This window comes from Equus quagga, chromosome 2 (assembly GCF_021613505.1).
Source record: "Equus quagga isolate Etosha38 chromosome 2, UCLA_HA_Equagga_1.0, whole genome shotgun sequence".
NCBI classification, from domain to species: Eukaryota; Metazoa; Chordata; class Mammalia; order Perissodactyla; family Equidae; genus Equus; species Equus quagga.
In genome coordinates, this window is record NC_060268.1 from 133,859,569 (window position 1) to 133,884,678 (window position 25,110).

At 40.2% G+C, this 25,110-nt stretch overlaps 1 protein-coding gene across 3 annotated transcripts in view; it reads right to left on the reverse strand.

The window, feature by feature from the left end:
• The window catches only part of ARID5B (AT-rich interaction domain 5B), a 175,025-nt gene that overhangs the window by 68,124 nt on the left and 81,791 nt on the right, over positions 1–25,110 (reverse strand). For all 3 annotated transcript variants that reach the window (XM_046651239.1, XM_046651242.1, XM_046651244.1), the window contains one exon: positions 21,141–21,371. In XM_046651239.1, coding sequence (XP_046507195.1) covers positions 21,141–21,371 — 231 coding nt within the window. The remainder of the gene's footprint in view (positions 1–21,140; positions 21,372–25,110) is intronic.

The following is a 25,110-nucleotide window of genomic DNA, read 5'->3' on the forward strand; positions in this document are numbered from 1 at the left end:
ACAGGAAGCCTCTAGCTCTGCATCGCATTACTGGAACACAAGAGTAGCAGTGGTGGCTGAACCAAGTACTGGTTTATTCCAGACTCTCCCATTAACACATTTTATCCCATAAGTCCCAATAACACTATTTCTGCATCTGTGATAATGGGCTAATATTATTTCCCTCCCTTCACTCAAAGGACTCTTGGAAGAACAAGATAAGGAGAATCATGTTTACCAGCTAAATGATACTGTGACAATTTGGAAGAGAGGTGGAGCATTGCTGTGAAAAGTTCCCCTTAAAGCCCTCGTAATCTCCAACCAAAGGTTTCATCTCTGTGGATTAGCGGCTTTGTGTTCTGTAGACTATTTCACCCACAACTCCACCAATCCCAGGTGGCTGTAAAGATAAGCTGCTCTGAATGCCCACCCTTATGGTAGGACACAAAGTCTTATCAGGTTCAAAGCTAGTGTCAGTCCGAGTATGCCAAACAGTGTGGACATACCTAAGTCTTCTCTGTCCTCCTCCAAGTTAAAGACCATCCAGGAAGCCGCCCTGACCACTCTGGCCAAAATTATTATCCTTTTTTTCAGTTGCATAGTCTTCAAAACGCAGTTAGCTCCTTATTCTTCTATGCACGATTTGTTTTATGAGTCAGTTCAAATATACTTACTGACTCTCTCAAATAAGCTGTGTTCTCAAATTGGCTGTGTTCTCCAATGTGCCTAGGGCACAACAGGGCAGAACAACTGCCACCAAATAAGTATTGTGGCTTGATTGGGAGATAAGAAATATTTCTCTTAACTTTGTCAAAAAGTACCATTCTTATTAATTTTATAAGTAAGGCTTCTCTTCACTTGACTACTATTATATCTCACTATGTGTCTTTCTATCCAAGTTGCAACTATCTTATCCTTCTTTGCTTCCTTACTAGGTGCTGGGGAAGGGGTGGGAGGCTTGCCCCAATGTGTCAAAAGTCCAGGCAGGAGAAAAGATAAACAGAGAGCCAGGTCTCTTTCACTTGTTTCCAGTATTTCCTTCATCTAGAGACCTTATCTAAAGTCTTAAGAAAATAGATGGGAAGTTAGTGACACTGGCTCAATGGGTTTTGCTGCCTTGGTCAATGAACAAATTTAACCCTGTACCCAGTTATAAGAGAACTCTGTGGATTGTTTACACTGAGGAGTTTTGTTTTATTTGTTTTTAGTTTAAATTTGGGTCAATTTCTTTGCTAGAAAGTATGCTTCCAGCTCCTTTCTGTCATTTTAGTTCTTTATAAGACTCAGGGAATATATGCCTACGGAAAACACATTGATTTTAATATTCCTTTGATGATGGCCATCAAATCACATCAAATTCAGAGCCAAAGCTACCAATGAGGGATCATGGTGGCACATGGGAGCATATGGAGGCACAAGTAAAGTGGTGAGGTTTTCAAAGGACCCCATGCCCTAACAGGTTGAAATAAAGCAAGAGTGCCCCTAACCTGGAAAGGCACATGCAGTCTAAAAAAATCCTCACCCACAGAATGGGTTTTAGAGTCTTAGGAAAGTGGTGTTTGGAAGATCTTCGAGCTCATCTAGTCCGGTCCACTGGACTACACTAACAAACTCAAGTATATAAGCTCTGCTCACATCACATGAATTCTATTTCAGAAAAAGAAGAGGATTAGAGAGCCTGGGGCAGGGGGCTGTAGAGCTACTAAAATGGTTACCAAGTGAGAAATTTATAAGAATCAAGAAGAGCTATGCGATAGTGTGTCTTATTTCTACTTTTCCCAAAAGGAGAAAATTACAAATCATTAATAACTTCCCTTCTCTGACTCCTCTCTATGTTGTGTCATCTCCCAATTACCGAGATTGTGCTGATGGCGCCAGTTTCTTCAAGGCCCACCTATAAAATATATGGACTAATTGTTGAACAGAACCAGGGAGCTATTAACACCGCAGTGGTGCAGCCCCTCTGGCCACGGTCTGTTACATCTACACCACTGGCTTGTACAGCTCCAACTCAGGCCTGGAAATGCTGAAATAAATTACCTCCTTTATTTAGACATAAACATCACATCACACCCCAGAAGGGGCCAGCATGGACGTTTCTGGTTCACGCAATCAGTCCAGGGCAAAGAGAGATACTTCCTTGTAAATATCATTAACCATAATCTGAATTCTCTAATTCCAGAAACCCATTCCTCCAACAGAGTAATATTTATAGAAAATGAAATTTGGGTTTTCAGTTTTGCCAACTTTCTCTTTCATATTCAAATGCTACATATATTCCAGAACATGTTTACAGAATTTTCCCATATTTCTAAATAAATACACAAAAGAAGTTCTGAAATATACACATTTTAAAGATGACTTTGCACACACCAAGTTATTTCCAGATGTTTTACATTCTGAATTTCTCAATAAATGAATAACATACTAGGAAAGCAAACACGGGCTGACAGTATTTAGTCTAAGTTTTTTAAATGGTATAACATGTGTAGCTAAAAACAATTTTCAATAACTATATTTCACTATCAGCAGTTATTAAAGAATTCAAAATGAGCATTTGTAGGGCTTGGCCCTGAGTTCTTACAAATGTGGTCTTTAGGATGATTTTAATTGTTTTGGGTTTCTCACAACCACATGGCAGCAACAACTCTTGTATCCTGTGAGTTATATTATATATATATTCATGTGACAAACCCATGATCTCAGTTCACTGCCACAAGTGCTCATTAACAAGCCTCACAGCCCCACAGTCAGTTCTGGGAGCTTTGAACCAGTTCCAGAAAGAGGGCTCCAGCAAATGGCAGCCTGGCCTTTTCACTTCTCCCATTTTTTACATTAAGAAAAAAAAAAGCAGAAAATTCCCAATAACTGCTCCTTTCACACCTTTTATCTCCTTTATAAATTGGTAATATTCACTCATTAAATCTCAAACTTTGCTACATTCTTATGTAATTCTCTTCTTCTCTGGGGTTGGCTTGTGAAATGTCTTTAATTAAAAAAGCTAAAAGCACTCTAAATCTGGATGGCAGACTCATTTCCAGGGCATTCAGGCATGTTGTCTAATTTTAAAACTCTGACAGGATACATGTAAATTTATGCAAGTTTCATAAAAGTCACAATTTCCTCCTTGAATTCAAGCTAAAGTAAATGCCCCTGAGCTCTTTTCAAAGCTGTTTGTTTTACTGGAAAGCTCATTTTGCCCATTGTGTTGGAGGTGATTATTCTAAAGAATATCCAATGTCAGAGTCCCATCAATCCACTAAGAATTAAGGAGTTAAATTTCCCTACTATTGATCAAACGGGCTCTTTGATCACTATTTTATGGCTCTTAAACACAGATGGGGGAGGGGAGGGGAAAATATTATCATGCAAATTATTTTGGTTGACAGTAATTAAGAAATTATATGTTAAGAAAATCAGTAATTGTTCACATGAGTCATTAATGTGTTTTCATTCTTTGTAAAACTTTCTGGCACGCCCTTCCTTTCTTGCTTTAAATAAGCAAGGACTGGAAAATATGCACAGTATTTGGAACCCAGGGGAGTGACATATTAATTCAAAGTTTGCTTGGAAGCGTAGCTGTGTGGAAACTCAAACGTGTTCCCATCTTTTTTGTTTCTACCACCCCTTTACCCAAGACTCCTCTCTAGAATGTTGGGGCCGCCTATTTGAATGTGTGAGGCAGGGTCTTCAATGGGCTGGGGCTCTCCTCCTCCTCCCTTCAGAGTGCCTTAACTAGAAGACCCAGTGCTTAAGAAATCTATAAGGAAAACCAGAAAATGGAGGAATCAAAACCAGCTCAGCCATGGGCAATTAACCAGTCCTTGCTAATTCTGTTGCTCCCCAGAAGCAAATCCTCACTCTGAATCAAACCTTTGCCAAAGTTTGTTTTGGAAAGGTCTTAAATCCACAGGAAAGAGACTAACAGTGTATGATGGAAGGCTGAGACAGGCTCCCTCCTAAACGGTTGGGACACCTTCGAATGAACTCAGGTTCGCTTACAAATCGCCGATCCCTAAAAGAGCGCAAACTAAAATTACATTTGTTTTTATTGAAAGGCAGCCTCAAGTGCTGACATGTAGTGTATGACATGTGATACATAATAATACTCTTAAACCAGTTCTGACATAATATCTCCGGCGGCCTAATAACCACAAATGATTGCTTTAGTTAAGAACTAGCCAGAAGCAAAATAGATCCATGTAAAAGTAGCTTGAACCATAAATACCTCAACAATATTTTATGTCACTTTGTAAAAGTTAAAGGACTCCTATAATAATTAACAACAAAAACGCCATGTTCTTTACTATTGTGTGTTGGTTGTGAAAGGTTATTTCATAGACCTGAGGCTGCCAGTGCCGTAAATTATGCAGGCACCAAGAAGCATTAAGGAGAAATAATAGCAATTTAAACGAAGGCTGACGTAATTCATGATAAACAGTCATTGGAAAATATTACAATGTTGTCTTTTTTGAGTGGGTTTAATCACAAGAATGTGACCATATTCTAACATAAACCACTTCTCTTTTCCATTGTGCTAGCACTTGGAATGTTGGCACCCACCCTAGCTGCAAGGTTCTTATTCACAATAATTGCTGAATCCAGAGCTCTAACACCTCCAGGGAACCTAACAATGTAAATTTGGTATTCTGATTGATGGAAGGAGCTTCCAAGACAAAGCTCAAAAGCTCTGGGCTGCATGGTGGTCCAAGAGAGGGACTGAAATTTGAGACTCATGCAGCCAGGATACCTTAAAGAATACCTATCAAAAAGACGGCTAAGTAATGCAAACACTGAAGAATTACTTTATTGTCGCATCTAAGAGAACCTTCAGATGTGGGATAAATCTGGCAGCTATTCTGATAAAAGCAAACCTTTGTCACAGATCATTCTGGGTGAACTGTAAATACAGCAACACGTTAAGAAGCAAATATGATGAGGAAGACCAAACCTGCCAACCTTCATTAATGCAAAATATTGCCGGGTCAGGATCATGAGACATGATCACAGGATATGGTGGCCAAGCAGATGTTTATATCTGAACAAACATAAATAATTGTTACCTTTAATATGGGGGAGGGGGAAGGGAATGCTGTGCATAAAACTGATTGGGGGAAGCTTTTTTTTTACCAAAAAATTAAAGCTCAGAACATGTCAACATGGAGACTGGTCAATACTTACTTCTCTGGATTCGCCCAGTCTTTGGGAGTGTAAAGAGAATAGTGATATTGCGATTATAACTGCACAGCCTTCCTCCGTAGAGTTCATTTAAAAGTCTTTAAACCACCTATTGATTATCTGTGTCGACGAAGCAAGGCAAGGATAAAAGAAAACACAGAAAAGCTAATAGCTTATTTTTCCCACTGGTTTCTATTTCATTCATGATCCATTCTTTCCAAAGGCCATTAAGAGCAGCAGAAGTGATTTCATTTTTTCTTCCTCTCCTTTTCTCTGCCAGCCTTCGGATGGAGGTGCTAATGAGCTGGAATAAACTCAAATGAAGGCAGAGGAGGCCTGCCCAGGAAGTCAGGGACTTGGATAATTTACATAGTGGGGCCCCTGTCCCTCATAATCAAAAATTAATTGCCACCTTCCAAAGATCATTTAAAATACCCATTATATAGCAAAACAGACTATTTGTGACCCTAGATCTCTTTTTCCACCTGAATCTATTTAAATAGTCCCAGAGGTCAAATATCTGGCCCCTCCTTTAAAAATATTCTTTCAAAATACGATAAATGGCTTTCTTTGGCATTCATACTAACAAAAACGTGTTTTATCTCCTCTTACCACACAAACCTTACTTTCTCTAAATAGCCCACTGCGAACATTATCAGTGAATTTTGCTCAGTGTACAAATATTTTATGTATTACAATGAAGAGCAGAACGCAAAACTTGCAAATATTTATTTTTAGACATATGGGGAAAAAAGCAATTAGAGCTAAAAATGTGAAGAATGAAGAGCTCACTTAGAAGCAATTACATTGGACATGCAAACTGTTCTGCCATGAAACTTTTATTCAGATGCTGAAAGCATATTAAGAAATATCACTTGCACATAAAAAAAGAGAATATTATTTCACAACTGAAAATATCCGATCACTATAAACAACATCTGGGGGTCATTAATAACTTACTCTGCAGCTGAATTAGCCAAATAATACGTGGCCTGACTCAGAATTCCTAAATTTCTATACTTGAAGAAAAACAGAAAAAACAAAACATAACAAATTATGACATATTTGCAAATATGGATGTTCCCTGGGCAGTTTACGTGAGTATGCAAACATGTGTACACATAATGGTCAATTTGTGTACACATACGAGGCACAGGCTGTTTGTGTGTTACTCACTACCTCCCCTTAAGTGGTGTCCTGTTTTTGTTTGGAGGAAGTTTAAGATTGTAATATTGAGTTCACTCTCTGCTCAGAGCCTTGTATGTAATTAGCATATTTTTCAGACTGGTAAGAATCTGACCATAAGCAGCATCTGAGAAGCTTTCCATTCCAATCTACTACAAAGCCTTTCATACGTGGCCTCATCACACATTTTAAGAACAAGCACACTGTTCAAATATTCCAGTCCTAAGATAAAAGAACTAACAATTTTACTGCCACACAAGCCACTGTACTGAAACACCCTAAATATTTATACTAACAGGAGTTGAAAATAGTATCAGAGAACAAGGCCAAAATATTTCTCGCACTCATTAATAGCAACAGTCTTGGGGAAGACAGATGCCAAAAAGCCAGCACTTTTCTAATTCACTGGGTCCCCTCACATGGTCTGTTATTATAGGTTTCATGGGGAGTCAACAGACTGGGTGACTATGGGCAGGGGAAAAATAGTCTTTCAGATAATCCATATTTACATTTTTTTAAATGTCTCTAGAACATCTCTCTGAAAAGTACCGACTTTCGATTGTAAGATGCACAATTCTTTTCACATCTCAATGTCTCCAGAATCCGTGGTCTCCCAAGTGATGGCATCCTACAATTATAACGATTTTTATTTCCTAACGGTATATATAAAAATGTGTATTACAAACAATGTTGTCTTGATGAAATATAGTACCTAGTTTTTGGTCTGTATCAAGGGTTAGCAAATTTTTCTGTAAAGGGTCAGAGTGTAAATATTTTCAGCTTTGTGGGGCATACTCAACTCTGCCATTGCAGCACAAAAACAGCCATAGATTAAGACATAAGCTCATGAGTATGGCGTGGCAGTGTTCCCATAAAACTCTATTGAAGGCGACGGTCCAGATGTGGCCTGGGGGCTGTAGTTTGTCCAATGTAAACTAGATTGTAAACAGCACGCTGACCTGTGAGAATGGACCAGCCGTGCACAATGATGGGACACCAGGCCTGGTGATGTACCTGCTGAAACACGAACCTTGCCATATTTCGCAGTCTTCCCAGTCTAACAACTCGCCTACAGCAGGTGCTCAATATATGTCAGATAAGGCTGAAGTGACTGGCCATGTTTAAACTCACATGAGTCACTAAACGGACATTGTTCAGGGGCGGGGAAGCAAAGACTTTGCAGGTAAATGGGAAGAATGTACCAGGCTACCTCTATGGGAAAATTGCTTTATATATTTGACAAAAGCCCCGGAAATTTTGAGTAGCATTCTTATAATTATTATTTAGTGAATTAGAACAGTTCACAGTCTACTATAAAGAGGAGCCCAGCATACCCTGTAAGAGCACCGACTGTAAAGTACACAGAGCCTGGTTCGAATCCCAGCTCCACCACTTAACCAGCACTGTTGGATGACTTCCTTAAACAGCTCTGAGCCTTGGTTTTCTATCTGCAAAACAGGGATAACAATACCTACCTAAAAGTCCTGTTGTGAGAGTGTAAGGAGATAATGTATATAGTAGCTGCTCAATAAATGTTAGATAAAGTTGGCTTCACTAAGCCTTTCTCTGAAGTGATCAGTCATATTTAATAAAACAATTCATCAAATGGGTATCATTTAGGGGCACAAACTATATTTAAGCATCTCACACAGTGCCTGATGCACAGCACACTCTCAATAAAAGGTATGAGCTACTGGTATTATTGTTATTTTTTAACTAACCAGAATTCTCAGGGAACGAGCTGTCCTACTTAACAACTTGTAAAGTTTACAGAGAATCATTTCACATCGTGATTTGTTTGATTGATAGAATATAAGTATGTGAGAACAGAAAGGGATCTTAAAGATCCTCCAGCCCAGGAGTTCTTAATCTAAGGTTTCACATTGTCTATGAATCCTGAAAAATATATGCAGAATTTTCTATATTTACTCGATATGTTAATTTTTGCTAATAACATTGTTCAAAGCCATGATGATGATGGTGATGATGTTTGCATGCACATTTTTATGAGAAGAAGATTCACAGCTTCCATCAGATTCTCAAAGGGGGCTGAGATCCAAAAAGGCTCAAAAATTTGGTCCAACCTTCCATTTCTCATATAAGACACAGATAGACAGAGTTAACAGAGTTGCCAAAGCTCTCTATTTGGTATGAGGGTCAAATTCTGAACCCATTTCTCCCGGGTCCCAGTCAAGCGCCCTTTCTATTATGTTGTGCTTTTTCTTAATTTCTTGATATTTAATAGCACTAGAGTATATCTCCCCAAAATCACGGCTCTGCACTTTTCCTTAAGGCAAGGCCTTCTACCTGAGCCTGTGACTGTCCAAGGAACACACCGTGCCTTCTCCTGCTACTTCTCACCACATCTGACACGCATGTCAACACCGGTTGTAGCTCAACGGTTCCTCCACCACACCTGGACAGAAGCAATTAAGGAAGGAGGAGCTGACGGTAATAATTACTATGTCAACTTCCATTCTCCATTATCATTGCCACCAACTCCAACTTTAGGCATTCCTACAGCACTGAGTTTCAATCTTAATGTGTATAAAGTGGACTTAAAATAATGGTAACAGGACATTACCCTTTCAAATTCAGGAGGTCTGAGACTAAAAATCAAAGTTTTAGTAACTTCTTCAGGAGACTGATGCTGATGTGAAAATCTTTGCCTGAGCTCACCTTCTTGCCTAAGCCCAGTATTCATTGAGGAAATTTTTTCTGGTTGTTCTTTAGAGCCGCGCAGAATCTCTGGATCTTCCTTCTGAACACTGGTCCTCAGTGTCCTCAACCGTAGCTCTAGAAGGTTCGGTACATGGGGCTGTTTGTGAACTAAGCCATAGCAGGCTCTGATTATCTGATCTCTCTGCTATGACTTAGAAGGAAAATAGTTTTGGCAATAAGAGATTCCTGGAATTTATCCTAAAGAAACCATCAAAATCCTGATCCTTTTATAGATAAAGATGTTCATTACAATATTACACATCAAAGCAACATAACAAAATGAAATCCTGGAGGAAACAATATAAACTTCTAATAGAAATGGATTCTGTAAACCCTATAAATTCACTTTATGCAGTATTATGCAACCATTAAAATGGTGTTTATAATAATGTGGGGAAATGTTTATTTTATAATAACTAAAATTTTAAGATACAACAATTGCATACATAAAATGTTCTCAAGTAAATAAAAATGCTTGGAAAAAAAGACTGGAAGGAAATAGATAAACACTGATGCAATTATTGATGATATTTAGAGAGATGATATCAAAGAGTGGATAAGCATATCAGCCTTGAAGCCAGACAGACTTGAACAAGAATCCAGCATGACCACTTACTAGCTCTGTGACTTTGGTTGATGTAAGCTTTTGTAGCCTCTGTTTCCTCCCCTGTGAAGTGCTGGTTAATATGAGCTTCCATATAGTGGCGCTCTAAGGGATAAGTAAGACAATATATGTAAAGGGCTTAGCATAAGGCCTGGCATATGGTACATGCTCACAGAAGCATGGCAATTATTATTATTAGTATACTTGTGCTTTTCATAATGGAAGTAATTTCATAATGAGAAAAATATTTGGAAAAACATATGAGCTGTTTTTACTATTTACTTTTTTTTTCCTCCTTGAAATAGTGTACAAAGAGGGTGAGGGATTGGGAGCAACTGGTTAACTGAAGATTCTGGTTCATTAGGGTTTGCTGCACATAATCTTGCTGCTGCGACGCCATGCCCTTCAGCACTGGGCCACATTTGGGGTATGGCATTAAGAGCACAGGTCGAGAAGCTGATGCCCAATCCCACTGTGGTCTTACCATTACTGCACTAATGTTTAGCCACTGATTTTCCTGATCAGTTCTTCAACTGCCCAATGGAATCAATGACACCTGTCCTCCTGGTTATACAGAGTTGTTTAGAGGCAAGACATCATGGACTGGGTGAAGTCTCTTTAAAAAGTATGAGGAGTGCTCTTCCATGTGAAAGACATTCCTCTCATGAGGTGTGAATACCAGGGCAGAGAGTGGGATGAGCAGTCACCGGGGTTGGGATTGCTGAGGCCACAATCTCTGCGTTTCTGAGGCCACCTCCTCAGCTCAGGCAAATGACATTGGCACCAAGGGTCAGCAAGACAATTTAATGGGGGCTCCACAACACTGCCTGTTTGCTCTACTCCTGACACATTTCAATTTCCTTTCTCTCAGGAACAATGGGACCAAGGCATTCTTCACAGCAAAGATCTGTCATGTGTAAAGACAACCCTCAAAAGAACCAACATCCTCTCTCTTTCTGAAGTCATTTATGTGTGGGGATGGGGCAGGGGTCAGTGTCCTGATAGAATATAGTTTCTGGCACTGTGTGTGACATCAATGTTAAAATATTTAATCTTCTATTTTAAAGACCTAATGTTCACGTCTGGGACTCTAAGGAAGAAAGTGTGTCCTGCTAAACCCTGCATGTTGTGAACTTGCCTTATCCAGGATACTCCATGGAACTCTCCTGAGAAACAGAAGGCCTCATTCTCATCTATAAATAACACAGAGCATGTCAATGATCCATAAAATATCCTTGGGCCATTAAGTGCCATCCATCAAGTAGTTTTCCTAATAATGAACATTATACTGGCTAAGCCTTTTCTTCCCCAATGCCTTCTGATATGATTCCAGCTTGAACTGTGATCTGCATCTTGTTCCTGATCCATAGAGCCCATATTTAATTAGAACTTGTCAATGTGCTAATGGTCCTGTCACTGTTCCTTGATTTCCACAAAGAATTCTGATATATGTGGTTTAGAGGCTGGAAAGGTCGATAAGCTGACTTCTGGGTACAGGCTACTGATTGCCCTAACTTAAGGATGCTCCTCAACTTCTTCAGAAAGAACACCCTTCTAGGTTGTGCCATCTCCAGGGCCTGTTAAGCATTGTAACAAATGAACAATCTTCAACCAAAGACATTGACCAATTTATGAGCAACGTGCTTCTGGTTTGAAAAGTTGAGGAAATGTTGAGAAAAACCCACTTCCTTTGTGCTGGACACTTTCTCTTGAGAGTTCAATCAACTGGCAATGAGCGAAAGCTTAAAGATTGAGGTCAAGAAATACTTGACTCTAAGAAAGGAAGTAAGATGGTGGAGATTTGAAGCTGTCTGGAATCTAGCAGAGTTTCTATATCATTTCAGCAAACACATGTTGATACAAAGATGAGTAGGGCATGATTCTTACCCCCTCTAGGAGCTTAGAATCTAGTGAAGAGAAATGCAATTGAAGCTGTTAACTTTAATACCAAGCACAAGGAAAAAACAACTTTGGAAAAGTACTAACACAGAAGGGACAAAGAGCAAAGTGTCAAAGCTGATTATTCTGAAGCTATTCTTTTGGCCTAGAAGTGGCCCTTTAAGCAGCCAGGAAACCAAGCAGACACCTCACTCTCATATCCCCTACTGCAAAGCTGGTGCAGCCCTCCTTTTCTTTCTTATAGACCCAGGGGAAAATTTCCAATTTAATAAGAGACAAGTTGATTTTTCCTCCAAGAGGCTTCCCCTGGGTCCAAACCACAATGAGGCCCGTGAGAGAAGGGCTCAGGAGCACGTGCTCCCTCAGGGTAAGGTGACATCTTCTAGGAAGGAAAAAAAGAATTTTGCTTGTAGAGACTGTTTTTTTGTCTATGCTGAAGCTAAAAATGACAGAGGACAAAACCTCTGTCTTTGAGCTTCGAAGTTCAAAGTATTTTCCATCTCCTCACCTGAAAAAACTTCCTCCTTTTTGAATCCCTTAAGGTCCAGTTGAAGATCCACTTCCTCTAAGAGGCCTCCCCTGACATCTGGGCCCTCTTTCACACATCTTTTAACTCCGGTGGCACCTAGAGCTTGACCTCCTCAGTTAGCCCTTAGCAGACTGCCTGGCAGTGTCCATTATGTGGCAAACCTTTCCCACTTACGAAGCTTGGCAGATGTCATCTCCTCTGAACGTCAAAATAACTCCCGACCCTTAGTTCCACGCTCCTCTCACTTTGTGGTGGAAAAGTGTGCCCACTGGGGTCAGCAGACTGGGCAGGAGGAGGTACTAACTCCCACTTCAGAACATGCTAGGTCTGTGGCCTTGTAGTAACTGTTACCATAAAATGCAGAATTGTTAAGGAACCACAGATAATATTTGCAGTGGCCCATTGCTCTATGTCTTCTCTCAGCCAACTTGATTTTTAAGTGTCTTGAGAGCAGAGACCAACATCCCAACAATGCCTGGAGTTCTGCCTTAAACAGAGTCAGTGCTCAGTGAATGAAAGAACAAGTACCCAAGAAGCATTGGAACACATCAGTCTTTTTCTGCCCAAATCCCATCTGTTCTTTAGTCCTCCAAGATGGCGACTGGAGAGCCAAAAAGGCAGATCAGAGAAGAAATTCTTGGGGAGAGAATTTCTAGGCAACTTCCAAAGGGAGCATAAAGCCCAGATGATGGAATAAAGGTCCACGCCAGCCAGCAATGAGAAGATTTCCTGAGCAGGCAGCACAGCCGGCTCTCGTGCCAAGAGCTTGGCTATTCTGCCTCCTTTGAAAACCCATTACCAAATCATGGCAAGTGAAATTTAATTTTAAAAAGGGAAATGATTTATGTGCTACAGGAATAAAGAAGTGACAGAAGCAGGAAAGCTTGCATACATTTCATTTTTTGAAATTAGACCTATAATTTTTTCATTAAAGGAGGATGCCAAGTTGGGAAAGCCAATGCGTTCTAAGCAGAAAATTACAGAGAGGTGTATAATGAAAGTCCTGTCAGCATTGCAATCCCATGTCTTAAAAAGAGTCCATGAGAACACAGGACAGTTTGCTACCGCCCCCTTCAACTTCTAAATTGTTCCAGCTCTTAAAGGGCTCTATACTCATACCTGCTTCTCTGATGAGATGGAAAGCCATTGAGCGACTGGAGCAAGGAAGTGATTATTCTAGCTGGTGTGCTGAAAAAAGATGAAAGGACAGCAAGGCCTGAAGCAGGGAGATGGAGAGGACAAGAGAGGATAGTGGCTGGCATTAGAGTTTCTTGATCCCAAGCCACTGGTTTTCAGATTTTGAATCTTTATGATCATTCCTGTCCCAACCGCTCCAACACACCCAAGCTCTCTGCATCCTACAGAACCGATTGTACATTCATTGTGTAGAGACCTGGTGGTCAGTTATCTGTTTCCAGTCATCTTGATCTCAGGAAGTCTGAAAGATCTTTCTGAGCTAGGTCTAAGAGGAGAGGCAGTCTAGTGTAATGGTTAATGGCATGGATGCTGAACCAGACTCTCTAGGTTCAAATACTGGTTTTAGCACCTGCTAGCTGTGTAATGTTGCTGTGCTTTAGTGTGCATACCTGTGAAATGAGGGAGAGCAATGATATTGACACACAGTATGCATGTATCCATTCATTCATTTAACCAATATTTATTACACATCTACTATGTGCTAAGTATTGTTCTGGTCCCCAGGCACACGGTTATGAACAAGACAGAAAACTTCCCCACTCTTAAAGAGGTTACATATTTGTCTGGGTTGGCAGGGGGGAGACAGACTATATAAACATGTAAAGAAACAAATATAAGAGTTAATTTCAGATAGCGATGAGTTATAGGAAAATAATTATACATTTGGTGATGGGATAGAACCCAACTTGTGGAAAGGGGAAGGTCAGAGAAGACTTCTCTGGGGAGGAGACATTTGAGCTGAGGCTGGAATGATGAGAAGGAGCCAGACCCAAGATATCTGGGGAAACACATTCCATGCGGAAGGACAAACAAACAAATATTTCTGGAATGAATGGATGTTGAATGAGTTTTGGTGGCAAATGATCCCTCATTTTCCCTAGCAGTCTGTATAGGTATGAAACAATTTTGTGGGTGTTTTTTGAGGAACCACTATGGACCTGATATGTAGTTAAGGTTGTGTTGGGTGGTGCAAGAGGTAAGAGAAGATTCTTATACTTAACAATGAGTATTTAAGTAGTATTTACCATGTACCATCTAAGTGCTTTAAGTCATGAACACATTTAATCTTCAGAACCACCCTGTGAAGATTATGGTATGGTCTATATTTATGAGGTATGGTCCACGGCTATCCCACATTTTGCCAATATCTTCCCCACATACTACATTGTAAGCTCCTTAAGAGTGGGGAATTTTTCTGTCTTATTCATGGCTGTGTGCGCAGGGACAAGAACAATACTTGGCACACAGTAGGTGTGGAATAGATACTGGTGAAATGCATGAATGGATGGGGCCTACTGTGTATCAGGCACTGTGCTGGGCTCTAGGCATCCCTCAGTCCACAGCCTAATCTACAGTCCAACAAACTTAAATCAATCCAGTTCCCCTGACAGGAAAGGATGAAAGAGCTTAGAGACAATCTTCTTTTATCAAGAGGATTTTAAAAATCAAGTGAATACAGACTTACTCTGAACTTCATTCCACCAACCCTAACCCTCACTAGCAATTTTGCCTGTGATTTTTTCAATGACCTGGCTCTTTTCTGTAGTGTGTGTGGTTTTTTTTTTTTAATTGATAAAAATATCTGTTTCACCCTAGAGAGGAATATGTTGATATTGCTAATGTAATGGGATATAACTTTCTTGCTTTTCTAGATGAAATGCTAGGTGAAATATTAGCCAATATAGACACAAATCCTTTCTTCTGGGGTGAACAAGAGTTTATTGTACTCATGAGTCCAAATAACTTTTTAATAACCCATTGAGTCCACTCAGCTACAAAAGGAGTCCAGAGTTATTTTAAAATATCCTTTCAAGTTCCAAAAATAGAAAAGAAATCCACTAATCCTACCCATTCCATATGACTCTGTAAATTAATTTACGGTAGCAACATAAAAACTCTTTTCATTAACCCCCAAGAGAGACGGTACCCTAGCTTCCAATGTCTCTGCCCAAGGAGGTCTGCCCTCCAGCCCTCTTTGCATCTTACTGTCCTGGAAACCAAGGCCATGTGTTAATCATTACATGCGCTATGAGCACATCCGATACACCTCAACCAGCAGATTTATTTGGGTCTGGTTTATGATTTTGCATGATGAACTTAACATTCTCTCTGTCCCCACTTTGGCAGCACATAAAGAGGAGGCACCAAGAGCGGTCTTGGTTAGACGATTCTCTAATGATAAATACTACCTCTAGAAAATTTCCAAGACAAAGCAGTCCTCCAAATGGGATCTCTGAAGGACAAGGTCTTCTGCATAAACAGCACAACTTCTTCCCCACTTGGCTTCAATGAAAGAGAAACGGCTGCCTTGTTATCATTTTGGAGCTCGGTGGGCCCCGCGGGCAGGCAGCAGAAGCCCGAGTGTGGACAGTGGCCAGAACAAAGCCATTTGATCATTGACATCCACTGTGACCATGAAACCTACTCTGGCAAGGAAAAAAGTGTTTACTCACTTACAAATTCCCATGATCCTTAACAAAACAACTGCCTTTCCTTTCATTTCCAGCAAAACATGTGATGTTTAGAGGGGAAGAGGCAGAGTCCAGCTCGTCCTTTACGGTTCAAAATAATTTTATACATCCTGAGTTTTCTTTCATAAAAAAGTCAAGGTTTCGTCCCCTCTTCTGTTTCCCTACCCCCCTTTGCCTTTTCTTTTGTCCATAATGTCATTATTTCACCCAACAGGAAAACGGAGAGGGAAAGTTCAGTGCAGAAAAGCTTCTTTAAATCATACTGTAAAACGTAGAAAACTTTTCCTTTCCATTAAGGTTCCAGTAAGAGCCTCGGAGCCTTAGGGAAACGATTCCCCTATTATTCAAAGAGCAAGATTGGTTTAGATGACTACAAGCTGTCCACGGCCGAAGATCCTAGCAGAAACAGTAGAGAGTCTGCACTTACCAACAAGATTTTTTTTTAATCAAGTGAGTACAAATTTTCCTGAGCCTAGTGAGTGGGCTGTTACACCTGGATTTTACAGAAGGGACAAGTGAGGGACCTTATGTCACTTGCCCATTGGCACGGCAAATCAGACAGTTGAGCCTTGATTAAACCTGGGCTATTTGCCTATAAGCCTAGTACTCTTTCTACTGTACCATACTGTCCCACTGCTCCCCCCTAGCCCTTTGGCAGAGTATATGTTTTAATATTGATGTAGCCAACTTCTTCTCCCCGAAGATTAGAGCTCGTTGTGTTCAACACATGGACTAAACACCAAGATGACAGTCCATCTCATCTCTGTTCCTCTCAGGTAAATTACCACATCCTTCCTCTAACCCCATCTCATTCGGTCAAGAAACACACTCACACACACAACCATCTGCCAAAGAACTTAGAAGCACAACTTCTTATGTCTCTTTGCAATTCAAAACTCTAACCAAAATAAACTGAATTTTTATTATTTTTTTAATCAACCTTATCTTAATCCATTTAGGCCTACCCACCTTTGAGGACTCATTTCATCTCATTTATGCATACTGGGTCTGCCTGACATCTCTTTGATAGAAGCCAATACCTTAAAGTTATCCATTTATCTGCAGTACTGTGTGTGCCTCTGTTTGGATTTAGCTGTCAACACTTCACACATGTGAAATCAATCTGTGTGATATTAATGTAAACATTGTGCATTACAAACTGGTGGACATTTTATCGTTCCAACAGGAAAAATAGACAAAATGTTTGCATGTATGTGTTTTCTCTACAGCATAGACAATAACACAATATAAATGACAGTATGTGTTTTTACAAAAGAGGAATCGAATTATAAAAAGAGGTAAAAGGAAGATGGGAAGCTGTTGGAGAAGACTCAGGTTAGGAGATTCTAACAGGATAGTGGGGCAGGATTATGCATCGGGTAAAGATTTTCATGAAAAATATTGTCATCCCTAATGTCACTTTCCCCTCATTCTTATTATAATCTCATTTCCTAATTGCATGCGCAATACAACCAGTTTTCATAACGCTTTAATGGGGAATCCATTGCTTTAGTTTTAAAAAGAGCCAATTCTCTTGTGCTAAGAAAAGAGCACATTGCCTTTAAGAGATTTGTAACTGACAAGATGGAAGAATGCGGGCAGGATGTCAAGGCTGAAGTTTTTCAATCACCTACCATTAATATGATTCAATTTATGCTTATGTCATAGGTTTAGACATTGCACAGTGCTGTAAGCAAGGAAGGGACTTGAATAAAATATAACGAAGAAAGCAGATGGTATGCTATCAAAACCCTTCAAGCCTAAAATAACCTTTCCCAAGTTAGGAGGATAGTTAATTAGAACCAGGACATATTTACTCTATTCTGAATATCTCAATGTAAATAAAAATCAAAATGACACTACTGTAATGTGGAACTAAATGATGAAATTTCATCTATTCTATTTTTCTTTAATAGTTTCTAATCAAACTTTTCATTAAATAGCTTCATAAAATTCCACGGAGAATTTATTTACAGGGACTCATTGTAGATTTAAAAGCCTTACTTTTATTGTTCAATTAGACTTGTTATTCAGTGGACATTAAAACAATGGGCAAGGGGAAGGTGTCTGAGCAGCCAGGCAAGGTTGTCACACACAGCAAAGTCCGTTTTCAGAGACGAGCCCTGGGAAGGCAAGGAAGCTGCCAGCACACGGAGAAAATAGGGGGGCAGGCCTGCCCAAGAAGGAAAGCCCAGTTCCACTTCTAAAGCCACTGCCTGGGTTCATCCCAGCCCTAGTCCACCAACTCACATTCATATCTCTCTGGTAGAGAGGGCATCAGGCCATTTACTAAGGGAAAACAAACCTAAGAGAGGCCAACAGTTGACCCAGGGTGAAGGCAGCCATTCTTAATGTGGAGAGTCAGCACATGAATTTTATAATTTAGATATTTCCAACAGTTTTCTATTACCCTCTCTCTCTGTCCTTTAAAACCAGATCCAGTACTGCCTTTTCTGTGAGACTTTCCCTGACCCTCCCCATGATCACCATCTCCAGCCACGCCACCTCTCCCACCCCCCGGCTTACGGAGAAATTCCTACCGTACTTGCTTTCTGCAACGCTCACCAAATACTTAATCATTGACTTTCTTGTAACATTAGTTAACCTTTCAGGTGCGTTAATCCTGTCTTCCCCAATTAGATTTTAAATTCTCAAAACAAGCAACGACTGTGTTTTATTTATCTTTTGAACACCCTCAACCACCCCCACTCCTTAATCCCATTTAACAGAAGAAAGCAAAAAATATGTTAGTTAATAAAATAAACATTATTTAATCATAGGAAAGCAGACACTGTCCTTTTGAGAAGGGCCTTGGAGGTATTTTAGGGCAATTTATGAATTTCATGTGTCAAAGGTGTAGCTGCTAAATGCTATAAACTCTTTGCCATCAGCTCCACCATTCATCCACCTGGTGATATGGCTAATAAAATTTGATTTTTACAGCCTAGGCATACTGTTACCTAAATTACATTTGACCAATTACTGAAGTCACCAAATGTGTGGTACAGAATATATACTGTGTAGCAAATTCATCTGTGGGCCCCCTGGCACTCGTGGTAATCTGACAGAAGTGTTTCAGTCATCTGGCAGTGTTTAATATTAGGAACATTTGTTTAATGCTAGTCACTAATTAAATTTATGTTCTTCCACCAACTATTAGTTGGTTGGAGAGACCCAAGCCCGCGTTCTGACGAACGCCTTAACCCATGTTGATCTCAAATACAACCAGTTGGAGGTTTCAAAGAGCGTTCTCTGGAAATTTAGCTGTGTGACCAAAAGTGGAATGTGGGGGAGGGATGCCAGTGAGGGTGTTCAAATTAAGTCAAAATGAGCTGTTTTTGTTCACTTACTAAAATGAAATACTATAAGAAGTACAAACTATTTGAAGTACACACTGAACTGAAAAATGAAAATCTAATACTCTAAATATTATACTAGCCATCTAGGAGCTCTTTAAAGGTACCTTATTCCAAAAGAAAACTTCCACTTTAAGAGGCTGGAGAGGAAAAAGAGCATTAAAATTAGCCATACCAGAAGAAAGTTCAGGAAAACATTCAAAAGTCAGATGCTTGTGTTTGTGAGAACATTTAAAACTAATTTAGTAACTCAACAACCATTGTGATCACTATTAAATTGGAACTTCTTTCTGTTACCAATTCTAGATGTAACAGCTTTGAAACTCAATGACTAATAATTCAAACTAGCCAAAGGTTAAAACATTTTTTCATTATTTTACATTGTGAAACTCTAATTCTGAATACTCTTAAATGAGGGAAAGCATTCTTTCAGTTTTCTTTTGTGTCAGGAATTTAGAGACCTCCTGAGCAGCAGGCAGGACGGATGGTCTGCGGGTAGAGATATGGAAGAAGAACTCCAAAAAGAAGTATTGAAAAGGGAAGATTTGTAAATGCTGATCTGAAGAGGAAGTACTTTTAAAAATGTATTGGATATGTTCATCTACTTGAATAAAATGGTTATTTGAATATTACAAATATGACAATAAACTCTTTTGGGAAGAAGGAAAAGATAAGGTATAAACACTAGTACTCTCTTATAGATTGACAGTGATTTGATAAGCTAGAGTGTGAAAGGCATCTGAAAAAATGGTTCATAATAAAAAAAAGTCATGTCCAGTGAACTTACGTCCCCTTCCTCTCTTTCTTCCCTGCCTTCTTGAATCATTAGATCCCAGCCTCTCCTCCTTGCCCCTCCTCTGCCCATACACCTACTTAGAATATCCCTCCCACAGCAGCTACAGGGCTGCTGGGATCATGAATAATCACATTGGAAAGGCCACACTGGACCCCAAAACCATGCCGAGGCCTGTAATGGTTAAGCAGAATAATCTGAATTTGAATAATCTGCAAACTAGGGATCCTTAGGAAAACATTAGCCAACAGAATCAAGGACTTTTCCAGCTCAAAGGGACCCTGTACTCTCTCTAGACCAGAGGTCTCAACCTCTTCTCCACCCAGGTACTCACGAGGGACTCAGCATGGCTCAGTCGTCACACTGGTCACTCTATTGTAGCGATTCCAGAGAAGGGGTGGGGTGAGGGTGGGGGATGTTCATGCCTCTGTTAGGATAGGAATTTCCAAGGAACATGTGTAGTTTGGTAAAGTACCCTGGGAGTATTCTGTATCCCTGCCTAGCCTGTTGAGAACCACTGATATGGTCGAATCTCTTCAACAAACAGATGAGAAAGTGAAGATTCGAGAGATGCGATCTTGGCTTGCCTCCAGTCATTCACTGAATCATGCAAGGTCTCCTAAACTGATATTGTGGTATCTTCTCCTCCTTCCCTTCTATCTATAAAGACACGTGACCAATCAGTTAGGCAGAGATGCAGATAAAGATCCATGTGCCCACCAAAGATGGAAATATATATATGTATACAAATACATTCATACACATGAAAAAATTCAGGGGCATGGGTATCTATCGTCTATCTGTCTGTCTATCTATTCACCTGATAATACTGAAGCGGTTACAATTGGTGCATTTTTTTCAGTTCCTTATAACACTGAAAAGGGAGAGATCAGTTAAATAAAAAAATCAGTATCTGAATAGCCAAAGCCTTTTAAGAAAGCACTAACATGAAGGTTTCCTGTCCTAAAGTCCAATTTCAAGGTCGACCAAGCAACTTCAGATTCTATATTGAACAACAAATTCGAAATAACAATCTTTTATCTTGGTAAACAGAGGCTGCCAAGGAGGCAATGATGCTGTATAATGCAGTAATTTGGGGGATGGGAGGGGTGGAGTGGCACATTGGGCTCGTGAAAATAAGCCCTGTTCTCCATCACTGCTCTCCACAAGAACTGAGAACAACTAAACACACACGCACAAGCTTCATGTAGAAAAAAAAAAGACTCACCAAACTCATCGCATATACTCTCATTTTCTATGAGAGTTGGGTGGTCAAAGGTGTCCCGACAGTACAGGATCTGAGGGTTCTTGCTGACCACTGCAATGCCCCCCAGGGCTAATGCAAACTGGTCCGTTAGAATGGAAGACGGCTTATCCTGGATGCGTTTCAGCATCGAGCGGTACCGGCAGTACTGAGGGTAGCTGAGAACTATCACATTCGTTTCTTCCTCGTCCTCCCCTAGACAAACGAGAAAACACTTCCATTACCCTTCTCCCTCCAACAAAGAACTGTCACAGCCATGATATAAGTTCAATGATCACTTCTGGTTTTGTACTAAAAATGTAGTCTTCAACAAGACTCTTATACCAGTTCATCTTATCACAGTCTGGCTAATGCCAGTATCCCCTCCAGCCCCATCTCACCAATCCAGTTCCACAGCAAACCCTCAGGCTACCCGCAGAGAAAAGAAAAAGTGGAGAAAAGAAAGAGTGGGATGACCCTATTGACAGATAGAGTAATGCTTCGGTCACCATCAAGCAGCAGAACCAAAACACTGTTTCGAAAGAATTTTATATATATTTTAAGCATTAAAGTCATCATCGTAGGAAAAAATCAGAATTTTCTTGAGCTTCTTTATACTTATTTTCACAGCCAGCTATTACTTTTATTTTGGATTATATAGTCTTTCGGTGCTTGAAGGCTCTGGAAAGGTCATCTGGCCCCAGAGAGATGTCCATGGGTCTAAATACATCATCTGCTTTGGAGGTCCTTCGTGCTGTTCAACAAATATTTCTTGTTCTCTTTACGGACCCTGTGGAGAGACCGTGCTCCTCAACCCACTGGAGTCAAGTGGCTGTGTGACTTGTTTTGGCCAATGAAATACGACAGAAGTGGGTGGCTCCTTTAAGTGCCAGTGTGTAACTGACCACACTCTCTCCTTCCCTTTGTTCTGGACATCTGTAATAGTTCAGGGAGTTGCTGCTCTGCCAGTCTGGGTTTTGGAGGGAGAATAACATGGAGCAGAGCCCCTGGTTGATCCTAAATGGACATATAGCATAAGCAGAAAACAAACCTTTGTTGTTTTAAGGGAGACTGTGATTTGGGGGTTATTTGTTTTTGCAGCATGATCTATCTCAGCTTGATTAATATGCCCACCTCTCCACCCTCCCCGAACCCATACCTCCCATCTTCTAATGTTCCTCAAATCCATCTGGTAACTTGGCACATCTCAGAGAACAACACCGGGAGGACTTCCCAAGCACGCTTGTGAAAGAGCTCCATCAGAACCAACTTAACTCAGGAGGACATTTCAGCAACTTTAATGAAGCTCCCTCTAACAATGATCTTAACGCTTATTTACATCTCACTATATTAATGCTTATTTATAAAAACCAGATTCTGCATGGATGAATCTTTCCTTCGTCTTAAGCTTGAGAAATGGCAAACACTCACCGTTGGTGGCCTGCCACCTGCACAACGTCAAGCTGAATTTAGGCTCCATGACCCAGTTTGACATCGCTCTGTGTAACCACACCATCAGGGCGTTTGTAAGCAATTCCCAGATATCTCACTTGCTTATCCAAAGGGAAAACACTCAATATTTCGAGCTCTTACCCTGCTGCAGGGAATTGCACAAGACAGTTGTTAAGGATACCAACATTATCGTGGCCATCTGGTAACCAGTGGGAGACGAATGAGTAGGGACAGAACATAATGATGGAACATAACCAGTACCAGTGGAAGGTGTGCATGTGACCTTTTCAGATAGGAGGCCAATCCCCAGATGTATTTCTAATTATGTTCACTTAGTTCCTCAGGCTGGAGGCTTCTTCAAGAATGGAGATGTTTAGCTGCTTTCAAGATGACATCTTTTAACAGTTTACATTTCTTAGACTCCTGCCTGGTTTGTGGGTAGCCACTTTGTCAGCTGGCACACTTAATTAAAAGGAAATATATTTACATTGAAGGAAAGTCCCCAAATAAAAAGTGGTTTTGAGATGCTGATATATGTCCCAAGACATGCCAATTTGAGATTTTTACAGCAGACCAAGACACCAGTTCACACTTTGGGTTCAAATCTGTGCTTTCTATAGAGTTAAAGCACAAAAAGTTTTAGTGGAAATATTCACAAACATCATCAGGACTCCAGAGTATCTAAGTGCTAGTTGAAGAAGGAGTCCCCAGTGTGGCAATTCTATCATTCAATATTTGTTATTCTATTTGTCCAAGACGTTGAGGATGAGAGAGAGGGGAATAACCATGAACCCCCAGGACTTACGGCAGTATGCCCAGCACCTAATACCAACTCCTGTCAATGAGAAATACTGTGCAAATACTATGACAGCTTCCAAAATTCTACCTTGGCTGTGCTATTGGCTTTCTGTGATGGGGGAAGTTGCACTAGTTTCTCCAAGTGTTCTTGAAACGAAATGGAGAAAGTTGTGCTTTTTAGGTTAAACGAGGGCAAAGGAATTGATGCTTTGGAGTTAGTTTCACAGCAGAAAGTGTCACCTAGACTCTTGAGACCACTTCACTTCCTTCCTATGCCTTCATTCTCCTTCTGTTTTTCTCTGACCATTTTTCATGATGATGCCATCTCTAACTGCTTCCTCATTCTCTGTTCTGGATGGAATAAACTCCTTGGTGATTAGAAATGACCTCTTTCTCTCTCTCTCTCTACCTCATCTTAGCTTGAAACACTTATCCTTCTTTTTTCATGCAGTTCCCAAAACACTAGACAAGCCAGGAATCCTTCTCTTCCTGTTGGAAGAAAAACAGCAAGTTCCCCCGATCCCAAGTCATGGAAACATGTCCTACGATGATCATTCATTCTGGAGAAAATCTCTCTGAGTGCTCCTGGGACTGTCCACATCAGAATTACATAGGGTGCCTCTAAATAGGCAGAATCCAGGGGTCCATCAGGAACAACTGACTCAGAATCTCTAAAGTTGGGACTAGGAATTTACATTTTTTTTTTAAAGATTTTTTTTTTCCCTTTTTCTCCCCAAAGGCCCCCGGTACATAGTTGTGTATTCTTCGTTGTGGGTCCTTCTAGTTGTGGCATGTGGGATGCTGCCTCAGCGTGGTCTGATGAACAGTGCCATGTCTGCGCCCAGGATTCGAACCAATGAAACACTGGGCCGCCTGCAGCGGAGCACGCGAACTTAACCACTTGGCCACGGGGCCAGCCCCAGGAATTTACATTTTTAACAAGCTCCCAGGTAGCTCATGCACATTAAACTACCTCTGAGTGTGACTTTAGCTTTTGCATAGATTTATAGTAATTTATTTAGTTTGGATTTTGATGCCCCTCTCTCTCTATAGATATACATATAGATATATAGACAGATATAAATATATTTATACATTCAGTTTTCAAGTATATGCTTCTATCCAAACCCGCATTATACCTAGAACAGAATACAGGACCAAATACCCTTCCCCTTGCCACTCTCCCAGGATTGTTGCAGGTATCACTGAACACAGCAAATGAAAAAAGCCCTCTTAACCAAAAATATGAGAGACTGAGGGACTGTTTTCCTGTTTAGAAAGCAGAACAAATACTACTGCGTTTTATGGTACTAATAATAAAACACTAAAATGAAAATAATAAATAATAAAACCTATGTATCTAGTTCCTCACAATAATCCTACAAGTAGTAGGATTACTATTTTTTTTAACATCCTCCAATTGAGAGATGGGAAAACTGAGTTTCAGACACCCAAGTGACTAGTTCGGGATCTCAAAGAACTAGAAAGTGATGAAGAGGAGACTATAACCCAATTTTTTAACTCCAAGCTCGATGAGCTTTTCATTATGACAAAATGTCTCGAATCACAATAATAATAATAATAGAGATTTAACTAATTTACAATATTAGGGATAAGGATGGTGGCCTTTGATCAAGTAAAATCTGAGGCTTCTGTTTCATTGAGAACTGTAGAATTCAGCCAGTGGTATGCCAGAATTACTCTA